Source organism: Prionailurus viverrinus, chromosome E1, assembly GCF_022837055.1.
Source record: "Prionailurus viverrinus isolate Anna chromosome E1, UM_Priviv_1.0, whole genome shotgun sequence".
NCBI classification, from domain to species: Eukaryota; Metazoa; Chordata; class Mammalia; order Carnivora; family Felidae; genus Prionailurus; species Prionailurus viverrinus.
The window spans coordinates 11,101,335-11,126,297 of NC_062574.1; the positions used below are offsets into that span (position 1 = coordinate 11,101,335).

Below are 24,963 nucleotides of genomic sequence, written 5' to 3' on the forward strand. Positions count from 1 at the left end.
TCTGCCTCTTCCCCACTCACGCTCTGTCTCTCTCTCTCAAAATTAAACATAAAAAAAAAAAATTAAAACCCACATTTGTACTAGTTAAATGATTAGTTAAATGAACACTGCTAAACTGTAAATAGGACAATGTAAATGTCAAATATAAGCCACAAAATTCACCCCTAATCCTATGGCCTACCCTAATTAACAATTAACAGGGAAAGGCCCTCCGCTGTCGCCCAGGAATCCACCCCCGCCCCTAGCCTGCAGCCAGAGACAAGGGCAACAGCTGAGCCCCGCAGCCTTTCCCGGCCGGGCGGGGACGGGAAGCCCCGCCCACCGCTCCGTTGCAGCCAATAGCGCCTGGGCCTTTGGGGGCGGGGCCGCAACTCTGATTGGGCACTTCTGGGGGCGGGGCCGGGCAGGGAGCTGAGGGCACCGACTGGTGTGCGAGTCGCGGCGCGCCAAGTTCTGGGTTCCGGACTCTCACGCAGGTGTCACGTGGCGGGCACACTGTCGGGCACGGGTCGGCGGGTCTCCGAGTGGCAGCGGCGGCAGCAGCGTGGGGCCTCGGGGTCGCCCGGCCGGTGTGCGGGACACCGCTCCGGTAGGTGGGCGACTTTGGGTGCCAGGACCTTGGTGTGCCCAACGCTCTCGGGGCGCTTTGTTGTGTGCGCCTTTCCGCCCCGCTTCCCCCGGCGGCTCTGAGAAGCCGGAAAAGGTGAGGAGCGCTTTACTAGTGCCTGGCATGAGGGGTGGGACGGCGGCGAGCCCGGATGCCCGGTCTCTGGTCACTGGTGGGCTCGGCCTTTGACACAGATGCGACGGCTTATTGCTGTTAGAGGAGTCGCTCCCTGCTGAGCAGTTTTCTCGTAGAGCATTTTAAATTTAAGCGCAGCCCTTCACCTCGCTACAGTATGCTCTCAACAGCGCTGCAAGTGGAGTGCTATCACGTGGCCCATTTTACAGATGAGGAAGGTGAGGCTCGAAGAGAAGAGCCGACCTAGGCGCGACCTTGCAGATAGCAAAATGGCAGAGCCTGGAATCAAACGGAAGCTCTCAAAGGCTGTGCGTTCAACCATTGCATATATGGCCTGCTCTGCTTTTGGAGTGTGAGCAGATCCCCGCGGGGGAGAGGCTGCGCCTGTTGTCTGCCGTCTGTCACCCCCTGTTCTAGGAGACAAACGTTGCACTGTAGGATTCTTGGCCTGGTGCCCTGTGCTTCATGGTCCTGGAAGTTAAGTGACCCTTGGTCCGCTGAGACCAGCACAAACATGTGTCTTTAGGCAGTTGCTAGACTGGAAACACCAGTTCAGGTTCTTATGGAATCACATTTTAAATTTCTTACTTGAGGGAACACACACTGGAGGTGGGCAGCTTGTGCTTTCATTTAGTGTGCAGTGTTCTGGGAACACGCTTTGGAACTAAAGGTAAACCCGAGTTCAGATTCTGGCTCTTATCTCTGTAGGACTTTAGACCACTTAGCTCTCTTAGCCTCGGTTTCCTTCTCTATAAAGTAGGAAACACAGAAATCTGTGTGTGGGACATCCAGATGGCATTCAACAGGGTAGTTCCCTCAGGAGACTTCTGGCCGGTTCCACTTGCAAAGGTCCAGGGAAGATTTGTAGGCGTGGGGAGGCTGAGGACCTTGGCAAGTAAATTCGCTTACCAGGTCTGTTTCCGTGGGGTTGAGGTGAGGCTCGTGCTACGCGTGCAGAGTGCTATTTCCCCAACAGAAATATCCAGCACTTGATGATAGTAACGGCTGCAGTGGGCTGTGTTCTCCAGGGGTGCTCAGCCCAGGTTCCTGAGTGGTGACAAAGATGGCCCTAAGGACCCCAGGTTTCTTTAATAACCATAGTAGCTGGTAGGTTTCAGTACTTACTCTGTGCCTGGCCTGTTCTCCGTGCTCTACGTAGGTCTTGTAGCTCATTTAACTCTCCCTCCCAGTTCAGAACTGTCTTCACTCCCGTGTTTTATATGAGGGGACTGAGAAACACAGGTGTCAGTAACTGGGGTTGCGCATTAGGAAGAGGAGAGCAGGATTTGAACCCGGCAGGCTGCCTTCAGCACAGTTTCCTCGGGTGTGGGTGGGGAGTGGGAGAACTGGAGGGGTCTGGCTTGTGAGATGTCTGCCACCTGCTCTTACATACCCTTGATCTCCCCCAGATGGGTTTCTGTAGTTGTTACTTTCAGATTTCACAGATGGATTGAGGAAATGGCTTAAGACCAGATTTCTAGGACCCAGTTTGAAACTTGTACTGTCAAGGTGAAGAATCTGTTCTCCCGTCCCTGCTCTCACCCTTGGTCCTCAAGTCTCATCTGTTGGGCCCCTCCTTTGTTCCCCCAGCTTCAGCCACAAGGGCCTGATTTCTGGCCCTTCACAAGTCAAATTTCTTACCATTTTAGGGCTTTTGCACTAAAGGCGATAAGGGGAGGAACGCTTTCAGAGGGTAAGGTGTTTGTTCTTATCCCAGATCTCATAAGCTTGGCTCCTTCGCACTTGAGATCTCAGCTCAGGCGCCTTCCACAGTCTGTTCTAAGTCCTCATAGCAGTCATCACCAGCTGAGATTATCTTGTGTTTTTCTTGTTTCCACATTTATTAGTCTGCTCCTCATAAGAGCAGGGCCCCTGTCTCATTGACCCGCGTATTCTTAGTTCCTAGCTCAGTGCCTGGGACACAGGAGTTGCTCTATAAATATTTGTTGCAGGAATGAATGAACTAATTGCAGGCTAATAACAGGAGTAGGGTAGATCTCTTCAATATCAAAAGCTTGTTTTGAACTAAACATAGAATTAACCGGATGATCCAGCAATTCCACTTTGGGTCTAGACTCGAAAGGATTGAAAGCGGGGACTTGGTATCTGTTCATGTTCATGGCACATAACAGCGTCACTTATGGTAGCCAAAAGGTGGAAGCAACCCAAGTGTCACTGATGGATGAATGGATAAACTATATACTGTGTGGCATCTATATACGGTGGAATATTATCCAGACTTAAAAGGGAAGGAAATTCCAACACGTGCCGCAACATGGGTGAACTTTGAAGACCTTGCACCGCGTGAAATAAGCCAGACAGAAAAGGGCAAGTGTGTGGTTTCGTTTACCGAGGTAATTGAAATAGTCAAATTCATAGAAATGGAATAATTGTGACCACCATCTTGGAGAGGTGTTCAGTGGGTACCCAGAATTGCAGTTTGGGGTGATGAAAAAGTTCTGGAGATGGATGGTGGACGCGGTTGCACAACAAAGTCCGTGTATTTAATGCCGCTGAATTGCACTTAAAAGTGGTTAAAATGGGGGCGTTTTGGTGGCTCAGTCGGTTGCGTGTGACTGTTGATTTTGGCGTAGTCATGATCTCACCCCGAGTTGGGCTCCATGCTAAAGGTGGAGCCTGCTTGGGATTCTCTCTCCCTCTCTCTGTCTGCCTCTCCCCTGCTTGCTTGCTTGCTCTCTCTTGCAAGCTCTCTCTCTCTAAAAAAAAAACATTAAATTTTTTTAGAGGGGTCCTTGGGTGGCTCAGTAGGTCAAGCATCTGAGTTCCACTCAGGTCATGATCTCGCAGCCCACAGGTTCAAGCCCCGTGTTGCACCCTGTGCTGACACCTCAGAGCCTGGAGCCTGCTTCAGATTCTGTGTCTCCCTCTCTCTCTGACCCTCCCAACTCGCAGTTTCTCTCTCTCAAAAATAAATAAACATTGGGGCGCCTGGGTGGCGCAGTCGGTTAAGCGTCCCGACTTCAGCCAGGTCACGGATCTCGCGGTCCGTGAGTTCGAGCCCTGCGTCAGGCTCTGGGCTGATGGCTCAGAGCCTGGAGCCTGTTTCCGATTCTGTGTCTCCCTCTCTCTCTGCCCCTCCCACGTTCATGCTCTGTCTCTCTCTGTCCCAAAAATAAATAAAAACGTTGAAAAAAATTAAAAAAAAAATAAACATTAAAAAATATATTTTTAGAGAGAAAGCATGGGGGCGGGGTGGGGAGAAGGTGGGGCAGAGAGAGAGGGAGACACAGAATCCTGCTCCGGGCTCTGAGCTGTCAGCACGGAGCCCAACAGGGGGCTTGAATTGACGAGCAGTGAGATCATGACCTGAGCCCAAGTCGGCAGCTTAACCGACTGAGTCACCCAGGCACCCCAATAAACATTTTAAAAAATGGTTAAAATGGCACAGAAAGACAAATACCATTTTGGTTTCATTTATTTGTGGATTTTAAGAAACAAAACAACTGAACAAAGAAAAAAGAGAAATTAATAGACTCTTCAATATAGAACAAACTGATGGTTGCCAGAGGGGAGGTGGCTGGGGGGGGGGGGGATGGGTGAAATAGAAAAAAAAATTTTTAAATAAAAATTATTTTAGGGGCGCCTGGGGGGCTCAGTCGGTTAAGCGGCCGACTTCGGCTCAGGTCATGATCTCGCGGTCCGTGAGTTTGAGCCCTGCGTCGGGCTCTGTGCTGACAGCTCAGAGCCTGGAGCCTGTTTCAGATTCTGTGCCTCCCTCTCTCTGACCCTCCCCCATTCATGCTCTGTCTCTCTCTGTCTCAAAAATAAATAAACGTTAAAAAAAAATTTTTAAATAAAAATTATTTGAATTAAAAAATGGTTAAAATGGTAAATCTTATGTATATTTTATCAGTTAAAAAAATGAGGAAAAAGTTCAAGGTATATTATTTTTCAGCCAACCTCCAAACCTCAAGAAAATATGCTCTTTTCTAAAATACGTGTCTTTTCTAAATATAATATTAGTTTAAAAAGGATGACCTTCCCTCTGCCTCTTAAAAGAGGAATCTTTTTCTTGTTTTATCAACTATCTGGTCCTCCCCGGTCAAGTTGACACATAAATTAGCTATTTACATTCAAGATCTTTGTCTTCCTTACTGTAATTCAGATTGCTCCAGGACATAGTAGGTCTAATTGACTTCAAAGATACCACAGATGAGATCTATAGTAGGTGTAATTGATTTAATTGAAACAAAACAAAGAATCTTGATCTCTGTGTTTGAATAAAGCATTCAAACTTCTTCATGGTTAAAAGAAAAAGGCTTAGTTTGGACTCAAGAGTATGGGTTTAAGAAGGGTGTGGATTAAGTACCCCATGTGGGGGGATGGCTTGATCCTGAGTGGTATAGGATACAGGTGGGTGGGCAGTGACAGCTGGAGGGCGGGGCCACACGTGCAGCCCCACCGCCCCCCACAGCTACAGAGGTAACTGACTTGGAATTAGCATCTTCCGGTAAGGAAAAGATTTGAAGTGAGGGCACGGGGCTGCAGGTGGTCTGCTGAAGGGAAGCCAGTGAGAGCAGAGATGCGGGTGGGGACTTTCTGTTCTTTGTCCTGAGCACAATGGACCTGAACTCCTTTCCCAGAATGATGGTAGATCTGACCTGCCTCGGAGGAGGGGGGCCCCAAATGGACTTTAGTTATTTGGCGGTTGAGCAATAGTTTCTCTGTGTTGCTTGCCTGCCACCTTCGAGTCCTTTTTAACCTTGAGTAGTCAATATGTAAAAGAAGCTTTTCTCTTCCAGATTCTAGAACCAGAGGGCCTATTTTGACTCTTGTGCTGTTTTTGGTGGGTTTACCACCTGCCAAGGGCGTGTGTGTTGACCCGATGCAGAGGGTCTTGGGTTGCTGGCCGTGCTTGAGTGCGGGGATCAGCACGGAGAAGCCCTCCCTGGACACGGTGCCCTAAACCATCCCTTCACGTGGCTTATTTCTAATCCCCTGGTGCTTGGGTTAAAATAATGACTGATTTGAAAGCCCAGTTAGGAATTTCCTGGTTAACAATTACTGGTAGTTTCTTCTTGCTGGCTCTACCGGAGGTTAGGGACGATCCCTGTGATTTGGGACTACTGTTTTATTTAGCGGGAATGTTTGTCTAGCAAATGAGAGCGTGTGTGAGCTTGCATAGGAAAACTACACTCTTCTGCTACATGCCCCCTTCCCTCTCCCCCTGCTACCACCCTCCTGACACCAGATGCATGGGTTTTCCACACATCAGCAATTTTGTGACACCGGCGGGGGGGGGGGGGGGGGGTGTCCTACAGTTCAATTCAATTCTGATGCTAATTGGAGTTAGTGCAGACCCCACAGGTTAAGGGCTCAGTCCCAGAAGACTGCCCCCCAATCACAGATGTAGAAGGTCTCCAGGTTACCCACAACTTCTGTGTGATTTGGCTACACATTGGAGGTTCCTGTGAACCACCCTCCTTGGATTCAGTCATTTGCTAAGCTCACAAAATTCGGAAACATTTGCTTACCTTTACCAGTTCATTCTATAATAAAAAACACCATAAAGGCAGGAAACAGATAAACAGCCAGATGAAGAGATACTTAGGGTAAGGTCTAGGAAGGTCCCAAGTGCAAGAACTTCTGTCCCCCTAGAGTTGGGGGTGCACCATCCTCCGGGTACGTGGATGTGTTCACCAGCGTGGAAGCTCCTTGGGCCCCATACTTTTGGAATTTTCACCGAGGCTTCCTCACCTCTGCCTGATCAATTACTAGCTCACTTTCTAGCAACTCTCCCCTCTCTGGAGAATGGGGAGTGGGATGGAAAATTCCAAGCTTCTGCTCATGGCTTGGTCTTTCTGGTGACCCGTCAGGAGCCCACCCAGAGTCACCTAAGTAGGACAAAGGCACTCATCCACCGCCCCGCCCCCCATCACAAGGGTTTTAGGAGCAGAGATTAATTATCTATTTCTTATTATTTCACAGTACTCTCAGGAAACGGCCTGTCTCCTCCTGACTGGCTTTCCCCATCTAGACGTCTTCTAGATTTATCTCCACCAATAGGTCCCTGACCCAGCGGTCAGCCTTGTCCTCCGTGCCATTTTCCTTGTTCTATCCAGCTGCACCCGTCTTGTCCGCTGCTGGGCTTCCCCACAAGGGGAGCCCCACGGAGGCAGGCCCAGTACCAAGTACCCTGGTTGCCACAGGGAAGGTCCTCGAGAAATACTTGGCAAATGAATGAACTGAAATCAAAACTTACCAAATGAATGGCAAAGTGCTGAAAAGCCGCCAACTATTGATTAAGGGAGCTTAGTTCCTGTGAATATTTACACTTTAATACTGGAGGATATCCTACTGCTCACAAATTCTCGTTCTTTGCAGAAACATAGGTTAAGAAACTTGCATTTTCCAGTCATTCATATATATATATTTTTTTAAGTTTATTTTTTTTAACTTTTTTTTAATGTTTATTTTTGAGAGAGACTGAGTGTGAGTGGGGGAGGGAGGGAGAGAGAGAGAGGGAGACACAGAATCCAAAGCAGGTCCCAGGCTCTGAGCTGTCAGCACCGAGCCGACGTGGGGCTTGAACCTAGGAACTGCGAGATCATGGCCTGAGTTGAGGTCAGACACTTAACCGACTGAGCCACCCAGGCGCCCCTATTTATTTATCTTTCAGAGAGAGAGAGTATACGTGAGGGAAGGGTAGAGAGAGAAGGAGAGAGAATCCCAAGCAGGCTCCGCACTGTCAGCACAGAACCCATTGCGGGACTCAAACTCACAAACCGTGAGATCGTGACCTTAGCTGAAAGCAAAAGTCAGATGCTTAACTGACTGAGCCACCCAGGTGCCCCCTGGTCATCTATATTTTAATGGGATGCCATTTTTCTGCTGATTTTTCAGACGTGCAAATATGACCTGTAGTTTTTACAGGAGGGTTTATATTTAAGCAAGCATGTGCCTCAACTCATAGCTGCTGTAGGAACTCTGTGGGGTACTTAGAATGTATGTTTGGGGGTTTTGAGTCCGTCCTTCATGGCCAACCTGCTGTGTAGCCCTGGGCTGAAATCCTTTTCTAAGCCTCATTTTCATTACTTGAAAAATGGGAAGAAAAACCCCAAAGTCAGCAATTCATTTGTTCAGGCATTTGGCAAATCTTCCTTCTTGTATGGCTGTGCTGAGTTCTGGGTGGAGAATAAAAAAAAAAAAAAAGGTTAACCCTTCTTGCCTTCAAGGCACCTACTTTAGGTGGGGAGATACCCTGTAACCAGGAAAAGTTTAGTTTTGAAGAGGGTCCTGGACTCTCTCTAGGCTGGATCAGGCCTCATCCCGGAGGGCGGGGAGTTCTCTCTGCTCACGGGCTAAGAAACTGATGTCCACAGTTCAGAAAGGAACCGCACAGTGGTTTTGCAATAGGATGTCGTCTTCATGTTTGCCAAGCAGTTCTGAGGGAAAGGCCATAGAGATGTCAGGACATCGGCAACTCGGGAGAACCCACAGGTTGCCGTGAGCTTTGACTGAGTTTAATGCCGGCAGCGTTTCCATTTTTAGGCAACCTTGAACCGGTGCAATGACAACTCAAGTCAACGGGGCTCACAAGGATGCTGACCTGTGGTCCTCGCATGAGAAGATGCTGGCACAGCCCCTCAAAGACTGCGACACCGAGGTGAGATGTCTTCACTGATGCTCTGAAAGCGGAGGTGGGCACCGGGCTGGCTCAGCAGGAAGAGCATGCGACTCTTGATCTCGGGGTCATGAGTTCGAGCCCCGTGTTGAGGGTAGAGATTACTTAAATAAATAAACCTTTAAACTTGTTTAAACAAATAAGCCGAGGCTCTTGTTTAATTCTCCAGCTCTACCCCTAAAGAAACCTTATTCGGGACAGCTTTGCCATTAGTAGAAGAATGCTAGATTTAGAGGCAGTGGCTGAGAAAGTGGCTAAGAGTCCTCCCCTGTGGGTAAATTTGGAGATTTCTGAGTTTCTGCAGAGTGCAGAGCACTGTGCTGGCTGCCCTGGAGGAAAGGGGCCTGGGAGGGGTCGTTGAGATTTGGCCCTTTCCTTCCAGGCCAGAGGAGTATATGTAGACACCGAGAAGCATCTTTTGTGTGTGTGTTTTTTTAACAGCTTTATACTCAAGAGATCATTCACTTCCCATACAAGTCACCCAGTGAAAGCACACACGTCAGTGATTTTTAGTACGTTCACAGCCAATTTTAGACCACTTTTATCCCCCCAAAGAGAAACCTCGACCCCATGAGCAGTCACCCTCGTGCCCCCTCCCCCCAAACTCCCCAACCCTCGGCCACCAGTGGTCTCCTTTCTGTCCATGTGGGTTTACCAAAGCAACTTTTATTTTAAGGAAGGAGAGCAAGGACTATAGTTCAGGGAGGGAGAAACTTGGTGAAACATAGGGATAAAAATAATGAGATAGTGTAAAATTAAAAATCGGTGGGGTACTTATTTATTGATTTTTAAGGTGGGAGACTTGTTTTTTTTACGTTTTATTTATGTATTTTGAGAGAGAGAGAGAGAGCACACGCGCGCAACTGGGGGAGGGACAGAGAGAAGGAGAGAGAGAGAATCTCAAGTGGGCTTCACACTCTTGGTGCAGAGCCCGAGGCGGGGCTTGAACTCATGAACCACGAGATCAAGACCTGAGCCAGAGTCAGCCACTTAACCAACTGAGCCCCCCAGGTGCCCCGGGATACTTATTTTAAAGATCATTTTCTGGGGCGCCTGGGTGGCTGAGTCGGTTAAGCCTCCGACTCCTGCTCAGGTCGTGATCTCGAGGTCCGTGAGTTCGAGCCCCGCGTCGGGCTCTGGGCTGACAGCTCAGAGCCTGGAGCCTGCTTCCGATTCTGGGTCTCCCTCTCTCTCTGCCCCTCCCCGGCTTGCACGCTGTCTCTTTCTCAAAAATAAATAAACATTTAAAAAGTTATTTAAAAAAAAAAAAAAGATCATTTTCTCTCAATTTTGTTTCCCTTCATCCATTGTCTTCTAGTAATTCCTTCCTGAACGCTACAATCTGAGGAAGATCTCTCTATTCTTTAAGTTCTATGGGAGTCTCCTCAGTCGAGTTGTTAGGGTTTATGGTCCACTTTCGGGGGTAAAATGCGAATCTTTAATAGTGCGTCTTCGCGTTAATAGGCTATTGCTTTGATCAGAGCAAAATGCTAACCTGAAATGTCCAGACTTTCACTGTCTCTTCTGATCTCCTCAGGTTTACGACATCATCAAGAAGGAGAGTAACCGGCAGAGGGTTGGGCTGGAGCTGATCGCCTCAGAGAATTTCGCCAGCCGAGCAGTTCTGGAGGCTCTGGGCTCTTGCTTAAATAACAAGTACTCTGAAGGGTACCCAGGGCAGAGGTATGTGAATGTCACCGAAGGCCTGCTTCTGACACAGTGCCGTGGGCTCCTGAGTCCGAACAGAGTCCAAACAATGTGGACATGTCAGAAAACAGCAAAGCACTCAACTGTGGGGATTTCTATTCCGCACTGGTCCTGTCGTAACTCGTTTGCGATTCCCAGCATGTTCTAGTGCTGATATTCTTAGGACAGCTAGCTATACTCAGGGTCCTTTACCAGTCCCTGTGGGGGCTTTCTAGAATAACAGGCCAGTCCATAAGGAGTCTGGAGCTGCTGGGCCACTGTCGAGCCTCTAGAAAAAAAGGTCAGTGCCCTGAGTGGTACTGTGGAAGGTTGCTGCTCTGTGAGTAATTAAATCTGTACCGGGAGTGACCTGGAAGTGACAACTCAACCTGTCGTCGCTGCATGGAATGTTGGATTTACCTGCGCTGTGATCTGAGAACCACAGGAAGTTATATTCATTTTTGGTTTTTTTAAAGTTTATTTATTTTGCGTGAGAGAGAGAGAGCTCACCACATGAGCAAGGGAGAGACGGAGAGAGAGAGAGAGAGGGAGACAGAGAGTTCCAAGCAGGCTCTGTGCTGTTAGCACAGAGCCCAACATGGGGCTCGAAACCACAAACCGTGAGATCATGACCTGAGCCGAAACCAAGAGTCAGGTGCTGAACTGACTGAGCCACCCAGGTGCCCCTCAATAACCCCTTTTTGACCACACTTGAGTTTATGCCATCGAGGTGACTCAGGGTGGGGCCGCTAGATGAGGAAAGACCAAACGGGAGATTAGACAGAACAACATGAAGAACACAGCTTAGATCCCAGGCCCAGATCAGGCTTCTGAATCCCCTGCCCCGAGAGCTGAATTTCCATGCGGAGCTGGGGACAGCATCTGGGAACAGCTCTGACATTAACCAGAGTACTTGCTGGGTTTCATCAACCCTGAGCACTCACTTTTTCACATTTTCACATCTCTGAAACTAGGATGAAACTGATTGATGGCAAGCCATCGTTTAATTGAAAATTCTCGGCGGTTAGTAAGATAGCAGTTGCCTCGTAACTGAGGGTGAAATGCAGTGCTGTGTTCTAGGCATTGGGCTGAGCACGGCCACGTGCGTGTTCGTGTTTCCTGCAGCCTGACTGCAAAGTCCGCACTCTCACCCCTCCTCCAGATCAGGAGATGGACTTGGGTAGGTGAAGGAGGCTGCACCAAGGCCCGTGGTAAAGGGCACAATGAGGTTTGCACGCTCCAGATCTGGGATGCGTGTGGCTCATCTGTCTGAGGCAAGGCAGGAGGGGCGCCCGAGCCTCACCATGACCTTGAACGCCATCCTCATGGCTGCTCCCCTGGAAGATGGTTAATTGCCAAGTCCCTTTGCAGCCCTGACATTCCTGAAGGTCCTTAATGCTTCCCCAAGCATGGCCTGCTGTCCCTCAAGCTTGGGGAGACCGCACCCTTCTTTGGTGACAAAGCAGAGAACGTGGGGCTGGAAGGGACCTTCCAGATTATTCAGCAAAGCCCCTTTCTGTTTCAAGACTTGTTCATCACAGCATCATTCACAATAGCCAAGAGGGGGGAGCATCCCAAGTGCCGGGGGATGGATGAATGGATAAGCAAAATGTGGCATATCCATATAATAAAATGTCCTCTTCAGCCTTAAAGAAGAAGAAAATCCTGTCATATGTGACAACAAAGATGAACCAGGAGAACATTGTGCTAAATGAAAGTCTTAAAAATACAGATACATGCGGGGCACCTGGGTGGCTCCGTCGGTTAAGCAGCCGACTTCGGCTCAGGTCATGAGCTCGCGGTCCGTGGGTTCGAGCCCCGCGTCGGGCTCTGTGCTGACAGCTCAGAGCCTGGAGCCTGTTTCAGATTCTGTGTCTCCCTCTTTCTCTGACCCTCCCGTGTTCGTGGTCTCTCTTTCTGTCTCAAAAATAAATGTTAAAAAAATATATATACAGATACATGGGCCACCTGCGTGGCTCAGTCAGTGGAGTATCCGACTCTTGATTTGAGCTCAGGTCGTGATCTCAGGGTCGTGGGATCCAGCCCTGCATCGGGCTCTGCACTGAGTGTGAAGCCTGCTTGAGATTCTCTCTCTCTCTGCCCCTGTCTCCTCCCCACCCCCACTTGCTTGCATGCTCTCCCTCTCTGTCTAAAAAATAAAAATATAGATACTACATGCTGCCACTGTGAGGTATCCAGAGTTGTCAAGATCACAGAGAAAAGGGAATGATGGTTACTAGCAGCTGCGGGGGAGGGGGGAGGGGCGTTGCTGCTCGTTGGGTGTAGAGTTTCGGTTTTGCAAGATGAGAAAGTTCTAGAGATCTGTTACACAGAACGGGAATATACCTAGCCGTGTGAAGTACTTAAACACCAGTAAACTGTGTGCTTAAAAATGGTTCAGATTTAAATTCTGTTATATGTCCTTTACTGTGATGAAATTAGTATACATATTAAAAATTTTTAAGGTTTCTGTGACTGTCAGGTAGAAGTGTTACAAATGGTCTACTGAGTTATTATGATTAATATACAGATAAAAAAATATGTGGTAAATTTTCATATGTAATTATGAAACAAGTATAATTTTATTAGAACTGCAAAAACAAAAAATATTCCACACCCCCCTCCCCCCCCCAGCCCTTAGAAACCCCCTTTCCACATTTCTGTCGCTAGGACGCTGACTCCTCTTGGAACCTTCTATAAGGGAAAGCATACAGTTGTAACTGGCTTATTTCACTTAGCATAAGGGTAATGTCCTCAAGATTCATCCACGTAGCCTGCGTCAGAATTTCCTTCTAGGGGCACCTGGATTGAGCATCCGACTTCGGTTCAGGTCACGGTCTCGCAGTTCGTGAGTTCGAGCCCCGCCTTGGGCTCTCTGCTATCGGTGCAGACTCCACTCTGGGTCCTCTGTCTCCCTCTCTCTGCCCCTCCCCCACTCTCAAAAATAAATAAACATCAAAAAAAACCAAGGAATTTCCTTCTAGATGAGGTGATGCTTGCTCAGTCACACAGCCAGCTTGGCACGGAGAGGCGATGAGTGGTATGGGGGCTCGGGGTATGTTCTCTTACTGCTTCTCTGCTTTTATTCTTCTGTCCCAGCCTGAAGCGTCTTTGGCCTCTGTACTGTGCACAGAGGTTGGGGGCCGGAGGGGGGGCCTAAGTCTGCTCTCTCCCGCAGGTATTATGGCGGGACCGAGTTCATCGATGAGCTGGAGATCCTCTGTCAGAAGCGGGCGCTACAGGTCTATGATCTGGACCCCCAATGCTGGGGGGTCAATGTCCAGCCCTACTCAGGTAATTGCCTGGGCAGACCCCTGCCTGCCAGTCTCCCAGGGCCGCCTTTCACCCAAAGGAGTCTTAACAAGAACTCTGCCCACAAACAAGTAAAAAAACAGGATAAGCCCTCCCGGGTCGGCGCATCTCTCTCTCTCCTTCAACCTTGGCGTCCACCTGACTCACCCTTCCTGAACACCTGTCCCTTATTCTCGGGGCGTTTGCTGCAGGGGACCCTCCGTGGCGCTGTGGGGGGTGCACACTGGTGGCCAGGCCTGTTCTGTCCACTCCTGGTTGATGGCCTGCCTGGTGGCCAAGCTCTGGGGTCCTGCTTGGGGCCTCGTGGGCAGAAGTCACCATACCGCGTCTGGTCTCGTGTTCCAGGCTCCCCGGCAAACTTCGCTGTGTACACCGCGCTGGTGGAACCCCACGGGCGCATCATGGGCCTGGACCTGCCCGACGGGGGCCACCTGACCCACGGGTTCATGACAGACAAGAAGAAAATCTCTGCTACGTCCATCTTTTTTGAATCTATGCCCTATAAGGTAAGAGGGGGGTCTCTCTCCATTAGCTCTGCTGTCCTTTGGCTCAGAAAGCCTCCAGTGTTTGGCTGCACCTGTAGGAACAGGTAGTCTGTTCGTCAGGCGCTAAAGGAAGTCCCCACCTTTTGCTGTCACCCCCCTCCCCGCCCCCACAGCCCCAGCGACTCCTCAGGCATTCAGGGGGCAGCTGAAGCACAGGGACACGGGTCAGGGAGGCGGCTGAAGAGAAGGCCCAGCTGCAGCCAGGGCCCCCGGGGACAGCCCTGCTCGGAACTCCCGGGGCAGCACCCCCCCCCGCGCCCCAGCCCAGGACGGTGGCTATCCTGGAACAGGGGGCCTGTGCACCCTGCCGCCCCTCACACACCTGTCAGCTAGCCACAGCCTGCACGAGCCACGTGCCCCGCATGGGACTGGTGTGTATTCGAGGGGGGCCCTTGTCATTATAAATGGTTTGGTCGAACGGTGCATGGCACGCTCGTGGGCTCACGGTCGGTGATGGGGAGGAAAGCAGTAACCAGCACGCGTGCCTGTGGGGTGATCTGTGCACGTGGTGACTCTTCCTCCTGTCCCGGAGCCAATTCCTCGTGGCGTCCCCTGCCCAGCGGGCCGCTCCAGGCGGGTTCACGTGTCCCACGGCGAGCGAAGGTCGTGGTGCCTCGTTATGCTCGGCTGAGTGTCAGACGCGTGGAAGTCAAGCCAGTGTTTCATCTTGGCGTTTCGCGGTCTCTGTTGCTTGCCCTTGACTGTTTGCCGTGTGTTAGCCTTTGGCTCAGTCCTAGTCGTCACACGGGTGCTTTTGGGGTGCAGGTGACGGTCTGCTTGTTTTCATGGAAAGCTGAGGTGTTTCGCACCAGGGGTGTCCTCATTGGCCAACAGTAGACAACCCCTTGAAGGTGGATTTTGAAACGTGACAGGAGGAAGACAGTGCTCCGCCTTTGCGCATGGAACTCAAAAGCCAGTTTCTACAGTTTCTCTGTACGGAAAGAGCGGTGGCGGAGCGGAACCCCGGGCTGGTGTTCTGGTCTCATATGCGGCCTTAGGCAGCCTGACTCTTTAGCGTAATGTCCTCCATTACCCAAGAGGCTCTTCTGGGTGTTAGCGGGCTCAGCACCCCCGTCTCCGCATCTTTGACACACACCGTGCAGGCTGTAGCCCCCTCTGTGGGTGGAGGGTAGAGGCTCCCCTGGTTGGTGGGCCTGCAGGGGTGTAGAGAGGAGGGGCCTAGGAGCCTGGCCAGCTGTGGGCACCGGCCCTGTGCAGGGTGGAGGACACAGAGCTGACTGGGCTCCAGCAGCAGCTGCCACGCCCCTCCCCTCCCCACCAGGCTGCCTCCCTGCCCAGCCTTTCCCAGCCCTGCCCTCGCCATGGGGCTCTCTCCCTCACCCTGGGGCTCTCTCTCACCCTCTGGCAGCCGCCTCACACGGGCCTAGGCATTTCATCTCTCCAGGGGGAAACAGCACCTTGAACCTTCTGTCACCTCCTCTCTCCTCTGTGACCATTCCCCTCTCCAAACGTCCTAAGCTTCCTTCCTGTCCCTTTGCACCTCTCTGGCCCCTCAGAAGTTTCTTACAAATGCCTGTGAATTCTCCCTGGAGCTGTTTTATTGTCGAATGTTTAGGGTTTTTTGGGTTTTTTTAAGTCTATTTATTTATTTTGAAAGGAAGAGGGTGCAGACGTGGGAAGGGCAGAGAGAAAGGGGGAGAGAGAGAGAGAGAGAATGAATGAATGAATGAATCCCAAGCAGGCTCCTCATTGTCAGCACAGAGTCCGATGTACGGCACGAAGCCACGAACTGTGAGATCATGACCCGAGCTGAAGAGTTGGAATGATTAGGGTTTTTAAAAAAAGAGGAAAACCTGGAGCACCTGGGTGGCTCAGTCGTTAAATGTCCAACTTTGGCTCAGGTCATGATCTCGCGGTTCATAAGTTTGAGCCCCTCTCTGTGTCTCCTCTCTCTCTCTCCCCCTCCCCCCCACTTACGCTCTGTGTCTCAAAAAATGAATAAACATTAAAAAAATTAAAAAGAGAAAAATGTTCTAGGGTGCCTGGGTGGCTCAGTCAGTTAAGCATCTGGTCCCACATCAAGCTGTGTTTTGATAGTTTGGGATTCTCTCTCTCTCTCTCTCTCTCTCTCTGCCCCTCCCTCCTGCTAGCATGTGTATTCAAGTGAGCGCTCTCTCTCTCTCTGTCTCAAAAATAAACACTTAAAAAAAAAGAGAAAAACCTTGTTAAAAAATCCTGCAAGTTCAAAGAGGAAAACGTGGAAGGGAGAATAGCAACACACTTTGGGGGGGTAATTCTCTTTTAAAATTTTTTTTAGAATTATGTCCTTTTTTTTTTTTTTTTTTTTTTTAAACTGTGGGTTGGCTGTTGATTTTCATCAAGGTAACAGTTTCTTTGCCAAGTTCAGGTGACAGATAGAACCGGTTCATTCCATTTGAAACAAAACCTTCAGCCCGCCTGTCCAGAGGATGTCTCAGCTGCACACAACTTGCTGTAATCCTGTTGGAATTGGAAGCGCTCTTTTCCTTTGGAAAGGGCGGCCGCCACCCCCGAGTCTCTCCCCCCACGGGGTAGGGGTGCAGAACCCAAGGCTTCTCTTACCACCTCCTCCCCAGAGAGCTCCCATGCCCCCTCCCCTAAAATCTTTCCTTTTGACTTGTACTTTCCCCTTGGCACAAATGATGTAACACAACTTTAAGACACCGAATTTACTAAGAACTGTGTCGCCAAGCAGGGCGCCCGGGTGGCTCAGTCGGTTGAGCAACCGACTTCGATTCGGGTCTCGATCTCGCCATCCCGTCCGTGAGTTCGAGCTCCACATCGGGCTCCCTGCTGTCGGCACAGAGCCTGTTTTGGATCCTCTGCCCCCCTCTCTCCGCCCCTCTCCGACTTGCTCTCAAAAATAAATATAAAAAAAAAGTTCTATGTTTCACATCCAGATGGGCCCATGGTTTATCTCAAATTGATTTCTGTGGGGGACCGTAGGGTGGGGGTCAGATAACACTCTTTTTTCCGGCTGACCTAGCGCCGCTTACCGGAAGACCATTCTTTCCCCGCAATGTTGCTGTTGTCATGGATCGGATTGACCCCTGTTTCTGGCCTCCTTCTGTTCTGTTACACTGTCCTTCCACAAGCTCGTGCTGCCCTAATCGGTGTAATTTGTTGTGTTTTAAAATTTCTTTCGGTAACGTTTTGCATGGAGGTCTGGTATACCTTTTGCTAGATATTTTATGGGTTTTGAAACTAATGTGATATTATTTAAAAATTTTTTTTTTTTTTTTACATTTACTTAATTTTGAGAGACAGAGCATGAACAGGGGAGGGGCAGAGAGAAGGAGACACAGAATCCAAAGCAGGCTCCAGGCTCCGAGCTGTCAGCACAGAGCCCGATGCGGGATTCGAACTCACAGACTGCGAGATTATGAGCTGAGCTGAAGTCGGACGCTTAACCGACTGAGCCACCCAGGCGCCCTTAATATAATATTATTCTTATTAAAATTTCCTTTCCGATGTTTTGCTGCTTATTTGGACGAATAGAACTGGTTTTTGGTTTTTGACCCCACATCCAGTGACCTTGCGAAATTCAATTACTAATTCTAATAGCTTTCCCCTAGAGGCTTGGATCTCCCAGATAGGCGGTCATCATGTCTGTGAGTAATGTCAGCTTTGTACGTCTCCTAATCCTTGTGTCCTTATTTCTTCCTCTTGCCTCTGTGTACCTGGGACTAGAAGAGGTGTTAGCAGCATCTCGTCTCATTCCCGAAGGTAACAGTGTCTTAGCACCTGCCCTGTGCGGTGCATGTTTGTGGCTCCTGTTTCACTCTGCAGTGGCGTTTTGGTTCCTTCTTTTTCATTCCTGGAAGAACCCCGAGGCGGGGGCTCACTTTTCCTCTCGGGACCCCTCAGGGCATCCTGCCTCCATAGGCGATACCTGGTTGTCCACGCCACGAGCACAGGCCACATACACCGGTACCCCACCTTGCCCTCAAGTCACGCTCTGGGACGTCTTTCCTGTGTCCATGGTGGAGTGGAGCGAACAGCTTTGGGCAGGTGGAGGAAGTCATCTTACCCTTGATAGTTGGCACGAGTCCCGGTGGGAGGACAGGCGCGGTGTGGTGGATGCAGCCCGAGCCTGCTGTCTCCGTGACATTCCACAGGTGAACCCAGACACTGGCTACATCAACTATGACCAACTGGAGGAAAATGCCCGCCTCTTCCACCCGAAGCTGATTATTGCAGGTGATGAGCTGGGGGGTAAAGGCACCGTATTCGTAGCAGCCCCCTTGCCTATTACAAAATGAAGATGCGATGTTCCCCAGCTCGCTGTCTCTGCCTTGAATAGCCGGGCTTCTTGGGTCTAAGTATATTCTCTTCTTTCGGGACAAATATCTGTTTTGCCACCTTTAGTACTAGGTGGCAAAAGATCTAAGGCTGTTGTCAGAGAAGCATCCAGAAATGTTAACTCCTGGAGCACTTGGCTAGCTCAGTTAGAGTACGTGGCTCATGATCTCAGGGTCGTGAGTTCGAGCCCCGTGTTGGGTTGTAGACATTACTTAAATAAATAAAAACGTTAGAAATGTGAATCCCTGACTAACTGATGGAGGAAATAATAATAGTTAGGGGCCACCCCAACCACCGTGAAGAGGCACGTGACCTGAAGAGGCAGGTCAGAGTGGTTGCCTTCGGCACATAAGGATGTTTTTTGTTTTTATTTTTTTGTTAATGTTTATTTATTTTTGAGACAGAGACAGAGTGTGAGCAGGGGAGGGGCAGACAGAGAGGGAGACACAGAATCTGAAACAGGCTCCAGGCTCGGAGCTGTCAGCACCGAGACAGACGCGGGGCTCGAACCCACGGACCGTGAGATCGTGACCTGGGCCGGAGTCAGATTCTTAACCGATGTGGCCACCCAGGCACCCCCACAAGGATGTTTTTTGAGGGTGTTTTTCATTTCCGTTCTTGGGGGTTTTGGAGGAAGAAATCTCTAAGCTTTTGAATATGCCCATCGCGAGGCCCATGTGCAGGCTTGCGCTCCAGGAGACTCTCAGCTGGCCGTGGGTATCTGACTCGACTTTGTCACCTTTGCCGTCTCAGGGACCAGCTGCTACTCCCGAAACCTGGATTACGCTCGACTGAGGAGGATCGCAGACGACAACGGGGCCTATCTCATGGCCGACATGGCGCACATCAGCGGGCTGGTGGCTGCCGGTGTGGTGCCTTCCCCCTTTGAGCACTGCCACGTGGTGTCCACCACCACCCACAAAACCCTGCGAGGCTGCCGCGCCGGCATGATCTTCTACAGGAGAGGTGTGCTCCGGGGCGTGGGGTACTGGCGGGCTGCTGGCGTTGGCCTTTCTCCTCTGGGGTGCACGCTCAGTTCAGGAAGCTAGGAAAACCCAGGGTCCCTTGAAGGGTCCCTTAAAGAGCTAGTTAGGGGGCGCCTGGGTGGCGCAGTCGGTTAAGCGTCCGACTTCAGCCAGGTCACAGTCTCGCGGTCCGTGAGTTCGAGCCCCGCGTCGGGCTCTGGGCTGATGGCTCAGGGCCTGGAGCCTGTTTCCGATTCTGTGTCTCCCTCTCTCTCTGCCCCTCCCCCGTTCATGCTCTGTCTCTCTCTGTCCCAAAAAAATAAATAAATGTTGAAAAAAAAAAAAATTAAAAAAAAAAAAAAAGAGCTAGTTAGGGGGCGCCTGGGTGGCTCAGTCGGTCAAGCGTCTGACTCTTGGTTCCAGCTTGGGTCACGATCCCACAGTTTGTGAGATCGAGCCCCACCCACGTTGGGCTCTGCGCTAACCGCATAGAGCCTGCTTGGGATTCTCTCTCTCCCCCTTTCTCTTCCTGTCCGTCCCCACCTCTCTCTCTCTCAAAATAAATCAACTTAAACAAACAAACAAACAAAACTACTTAAGGAGGGGGCGATCAGTCTGCAGAAAAGATCTGGAAAGAAGCCCTGAGCACGGCTCTTGCTTCGTTCCTTGGGCATCTGGGTCCTGGAAAAGGAGAAAAGGTATTGTGCCGTGGGTCGACTAGTCTTGCCCACAAGGGGCAGGCACCATAGCAAAAACAAGATGTGCGAGGCTGGCCAGGGGCTACCAGAAGGCCTCGTGGTGCAGCGTTATTCTGGTGACCTCGCTGTGGTCCAGGACGCCTATGCCAGAGAAGGACTCACAGTAATCAAAGCACGAGACACTGATGTATAAACCATAGTTACCACTTTAGTCCTTTTAGTGAGGAATTTCTGTTGACTGCCTCCAACCCACATGTAAGCACTCCTTTTATTTGGCGATCCCCGCGCTTGGGAAAACCAGATCTGTGATCAGATCATCTGGCCCATGATGAGACCGGATCCTCACGCACCTGCAGAGAAACCAGCCCCTGGGTGACTGGGTCTCTCTCCCCTGCGGCCTCCTTGCCTAGCCCCCTGGCCAGGACTGGACACACCCATATGCCCGCTAGCGTTCTCAGGTCCTGCTGTCTCAGGACCTTCTTCGGTTGTACCCACGGTTCAAGGCAGGTGGCCAATCCCACCTGCCTAGAAACTGTTCCTTTCTTCCCACTGAGCACTGATGTGATTTGCTGCACCTTGAGCAACTCCTGAATCTGCCACGGACGCCCTCTGTGATCCCGGGCTACTTGTGCGGCCTCTCTGTGCCTCGTTTCCTCACCTCCAGAGAGGGGATCCTAATAATAGCACCCGTCCCTTCAGACTACCTTTGGGAGGAGCACATGAATTAACCTTAATGTAAAGTGCCTCGCACGGTTCCTGGCTCACAAGCAGCTCTGTAGAGACAGTAGTTCCTACAACTGATGATTAACTTTGTTTCAGAAAGGAATTCTATTCCTCATTAGAGCCATTATCATATAATATATATCATTATATAAACGAGTCTTCTGTCCTTCAGCATAGTCGTCTCGGAAGACTGCTCTCTTGGACACTTGAGGAAATACGCCCAAGGCACATTCTTCATTACGATCTCAGTGTAGGGAAATTTCCTTTTTTCTTTTTTTAATTGTATTTTTTTTTTAATGTTTATTTTTGAGAGACTGAGAAACAGAGTACGAGCCGGGGAGGGGCAGAGAAAGAGGGAGACACAGACTCAGAAGCAGGCTCCAGGCTCTGAGCTGTCAGCACAGAGACGGACGCGGGGCTAGAACTCATGAGCTGTGAGATCGTGACTTGAGCTAAGTCAGACACTTAACCGACTGAGTCACCCAGATGCCAGAGGAATGATGGGCGTTCTATCCTTAACAGTTCTTTTTTTCTTTTTTTTTAAGTAAGTAAGCTCCACGCCCAACATGGGGCTTGAACTCAGGACCCTTAGATCAAGAGCAGTATGCTGTACTGGCTGAGCCAGCCTGGCGCCCCTTTGTGGAGGGAAATTTCTGTCCTTTGATTTCATGTACAGAGGGTGGTCTGCCCCCGCTCCGGAAGCAAGGGGCCCCTCTGCTCTGTACCATCCAGCACTCGAGGCCAGGCTTGTGCTTAGCGCACTCTGGGTTTGAGTCCGGGTAGGGAGAAGACAGAGGGGACAGCCCGTCTCACGTTCCCATTGTGTTGTTTTTCTTCATCCAGGAGTGCGCAGCGTGGATCCCAAGACCGGCAAAGAGACGCTGTACAACCTGGAGTCGCTCATCAACTCTGCCGTGTTCCCGGGCCTGCAGGGAGGTCCCCACAACCACGCCATTGCTGGTAAAATGCCACCAAACCCCACCCGGAGCCCTTGGATGGCACCTGGGGCTGCGCCCTCATCCATGGCAGCCCCACGCAAGCTAGGGGTCCTCCTAACTTTGCTCTTCCGTGGCCCCTAGTTCCCACCTCACCTGTCCACCAAAAGTGTGTACCAGGACTTGCACATCAGGGAGAAACTAGAACATCTCTGTCCAGGAGATGCTAATGAGCGAGAAAAGGGAAACTGGCGACGGGTGTCAGTCAGGGACAAGGGGAGCGAGCGATGACCACTCCACACGTACGGCCACCCGTAGGCAGAACCGTGTTGGGTGAGCTTCTGTACAGTGGGTGCGGCCCGCTTTAAGAAATAACGGGGAGGGGCCCCTGGGTGGCTTGGTCGGTTGGGCGTCCGATTTCGGCTCCGGTCATGATCTCGCGGTCCGTGAGTTCGAGCCCCGTGTCAGGCTCTGTGCTGACAGCTCAGAGCCTGGAGCCTGTTTCGGATTCTGTGTCTCCCTCTCTCTTTCTGACCCTCCCCTGTTCATGCTCTGTCTCTCTCTGCCTCAAAAATAAATAAACGTTAAAAAAAAATTAAAAAAAAAAAAAAACAAAGGGGAGGGGATTTAGCAACGAGAAGAAGGCACGGCAAAAGGAGTGGGCGATTAGCACCCAAACCCGGCAAGGGCACGTTGCCTGTCCGCTGACATCCTGACCCTTGCACTGCTGGCCTTGAGGCCGCATGGGAAACGCCTGGGTCCGATGGCACGGTCACCCAGCAGGCTGTCATCGAGCCATTCCGCTCCTGTACAGACAGCTTAGGAAATGTGTGATGATCAGAGTTTTAGGCCCCTGGGAGTAGGGAGGGGGTGGGTCTCCACTGGTGTCTTCCCTTCCCCCTTTACACCTCTCCACGTCCGTGGTCTCTTCAACTCTTGGGTGATGGGATGACCCACCCTGCAGGCGTTCCGGGCCCCTTCCTGTCGTTTTCACCAACACCGATTAGAGGCTTCTGCGCCAGCGCTCAGGCACACGTCTTTTGCCTTCTCCTTCACCTTCTGTGCCCCCTTGAACAGCCCTTGGGATTGACCAAGGTGCTGGAGGAGTCTGGACGTGCAGGCAAACAGGCCTGCACCTCTCACCGGGCCTCTGGATCTTTCGGATCTGCGTGATCTGGCATCAGAGCAAAAGCTTTTTGGGGCAGCTGAGTTTTCATGTTCGCAAAGGACTGTAAAACTCATCTTGCTTAAGAACTGCTTTCCTGTGGTGATCTTATTAGCACAAGACTCCCAGGCCTGGAGAAAGGCTACCTCAAAAGCACCTCCTCAAAGAGGAGAGGCCTGTGGGTTCAGCCAGGTAATTGTAGCATTAAAAAAACTACGTATCATCTGGTGGAGGGGGACTATGAACCCCCTCTTTGGTGATACTGAAAAGCAAGGAGGCCTGAGTGGAAGCGAGCGGTGTTCTTGGACTCCTGGTCGGTCTCTTGGTCCCCTCCTGCCTTCCTGACCCCTTCTCTCTTCCCGCCAGGGGTCGCCGTGGCCCTGAAACAAGCCATGACTCCGGAATTCCGGGTGTACCAGCGCCAGGTGGTGGCCAACTGCAGGGTTCTGGCTGAGACCTTGATGGAGCTGGGCTACAAAGTGGTAACAGGTACCAACAGAAAGTGCTGGACGGCCCCCCCCACTGACCCCGGGACGGGGGTGCCCCTGCTCCTTGGGGTGGCACTTTAAACCTCGCACCGAGGCCTGGGTGCTGCAGCCACGGCTGTGCATCATCTGTCACTGGCATGTGATGTGACGGGTCCTCAGGAGAGGTTTGTGAAAGGCCTACCTGAGGCTCCACCGAGAAGGGTTCGGTACCAGTGGTCACACGGCTGGTGGAAGGCACAGTCACAGCTTGGAACACAGCAGGCTCCCAGAGCAGTCTCCCCGGCGATGCCCCACGCCATCCCACGGGGGTGTCTCCACTCACCCCTGCGGGCCCGGGTACAACAGGTGTTCCCAGTAGGAGTTCATGGGAGTATTATATCCATGTCTGCTTGAATACAAAAGCTGGTGGTGCTGAGTAAACCCCCGTGAGATGGACCTTCCGGGTGAGGGCCCGCTCGGGGGGGTGCAGTCGCTTCTGTCACTGTGGGTTTCACTGCTAGGACGGCATTTTTCTGGCAGACTTCTGCTCACAAGGCCGCTGTGGATGCTGCCAGTGGGGTGGTCTAGGGAAGCGGGTCCTGGTAGGCCACTGACTCGGGTGCCTACTCCCTGCCCGCGGCCCTTTACGGGGATTTCAGGCCCCGGCCTGAAGAGTGGGCTCCCCACCAGACTGTTTGTGAGCAGCAGAGCTGGGACAAACGCTGTCTCCTCAGCAGGTCTCGGGAGCACCCGTTTTCCGTTTCACTTCACTTCCTCTTCCCTTTCTTCTTCATCCTCTGCCTCTTTCAGTTAGAAAGCCCTAGAAATCTCAGTGTGGGCTGCGACCTTCAGGGTCCCTTAGGTCACTCTGTCAGACTTGGATGTGCACACCAATACTGCAGGCACCCTGTTAACATGCAGGTTGTAAAGGGGCACCTGGGTGGCTCAGTCGGTTAAGCATCCGACTCCGGCTCAGGTCATGATCTCGCGGTTTGTGGGTTCGAGCCCCGTGTCGGGCTCTGTGCTGACTTCTGAGAGCCTGGATCCTGTTTCGGATTCTGTCTCTCTCTCTCTCTCTCTCTCTCTCTCTCTCTCTCTCTGCTCCTCCCCTGCTCCCTCTCTGTCCCTCAAAAATGAATAAACGTTAAAAAATTTTAAAAAGATACAGGTTGTGACTCGGCAGGTCTAGGTTGGTTGGGGGGGGTGTGTGTCCTGCATTTCCATCCAGCTGGCGTGGGACCCACACTTGGCACTACAAGGAGTTAGACCAATGTCCCTGCGGCTACAGACAGCAGACGGCAGCCCCTCAGCCCAGCGAGGCCCAAAGTCTCATGTCAATCTCGGGAGAGGTCTCCACTTTCCTGAGCTCCCAGGCCTGCCCTCACCCCCAGTTCACTCTCCTCTGAGGACACAGTGTAGATGGCCGAAGCAGATAGTGGCGACCGTAAGCCCAGGAGCCAGCGTTCGTGATAACCTGCTTTGTGCCTGGTATGGGCAAAGTGCTATACATGGCACCTTATTTAAACTTCGCGACAGCCTCGTGAATTATTGCTCTTATTTTGCAAATGGGCGTCTGAGGTCCCCAGATGCTGAGCTGCCTAAAGCCACAGCAAGCGTGGGGGCGTGGCTTAATCTCTGGACTGTGGGGTCCCGCACCTTTGAAGTCATTGCTGTTGTCCAAGTGAAGGGCCCGGGATTAATGAGATTTCAAAGTGGAAAGATCCAGGTGCTTGGAAGACCCCTGGTGGCCTTGGTCCAGTTCCAGAAAGATCTAGTGA

General features: G+C 51.2%; 1 protein-coding gene across 5 annotated transcripts in view; it reads left to right on the plus strand.

The window, feature by feature from the left end:
• Nucleotides 1-24,963, plus strand: part of SHMT1 (serine hydroxymethyltransferase 1) — a 39,481-nt gene that overhangs the window by 9,195 nt on the left and 5,323 nt on the right. Inside the window, exons 1-9 of one of the 5 annotated variants that reach the window (XM_047833582.1) lie at nt 417-703; nt 8,255-8,369; nt 9,925-10,070; nt 13,252-13,367; nt 13,731-13,891; nt 18,049-18,130; nt 18,986-19,198; nt 21,462-21,578; nt 23,085-23,207. In XM_047833582.1, coding sequence (XP_047689538.1) covers nt 8,274-8,369; nt 9,925-10,070; nt 13,252-13,367; nt 13,731-13,891; nt 18,049-18,130; nt 18,986-19,198; nt 21,462-21,578; nt 23,085-23,207 — 1,054 coding nt within the window. In that variant the 5' untranslated portion in view covers nt 417-703; nt 8,255-8,273. Of the gene's footprint in view, nt 1-416; nt 704-1,333; nt 1,413-8,254; nt 8,370-9,924; nt 10,071-13,251; nt 13,368-13,730; nt 13,892-18,048; nt 18,131-18,985; nt 19,199-21,461; nt 21,579-23,084; nt 23,208-24,963 lie in introns of those variants that run through there. The other 4 variants (XM_047833578.1, XM_047833577.1, XM_047833579.1 and 1 more) reach the window with 4 other exon arrangements.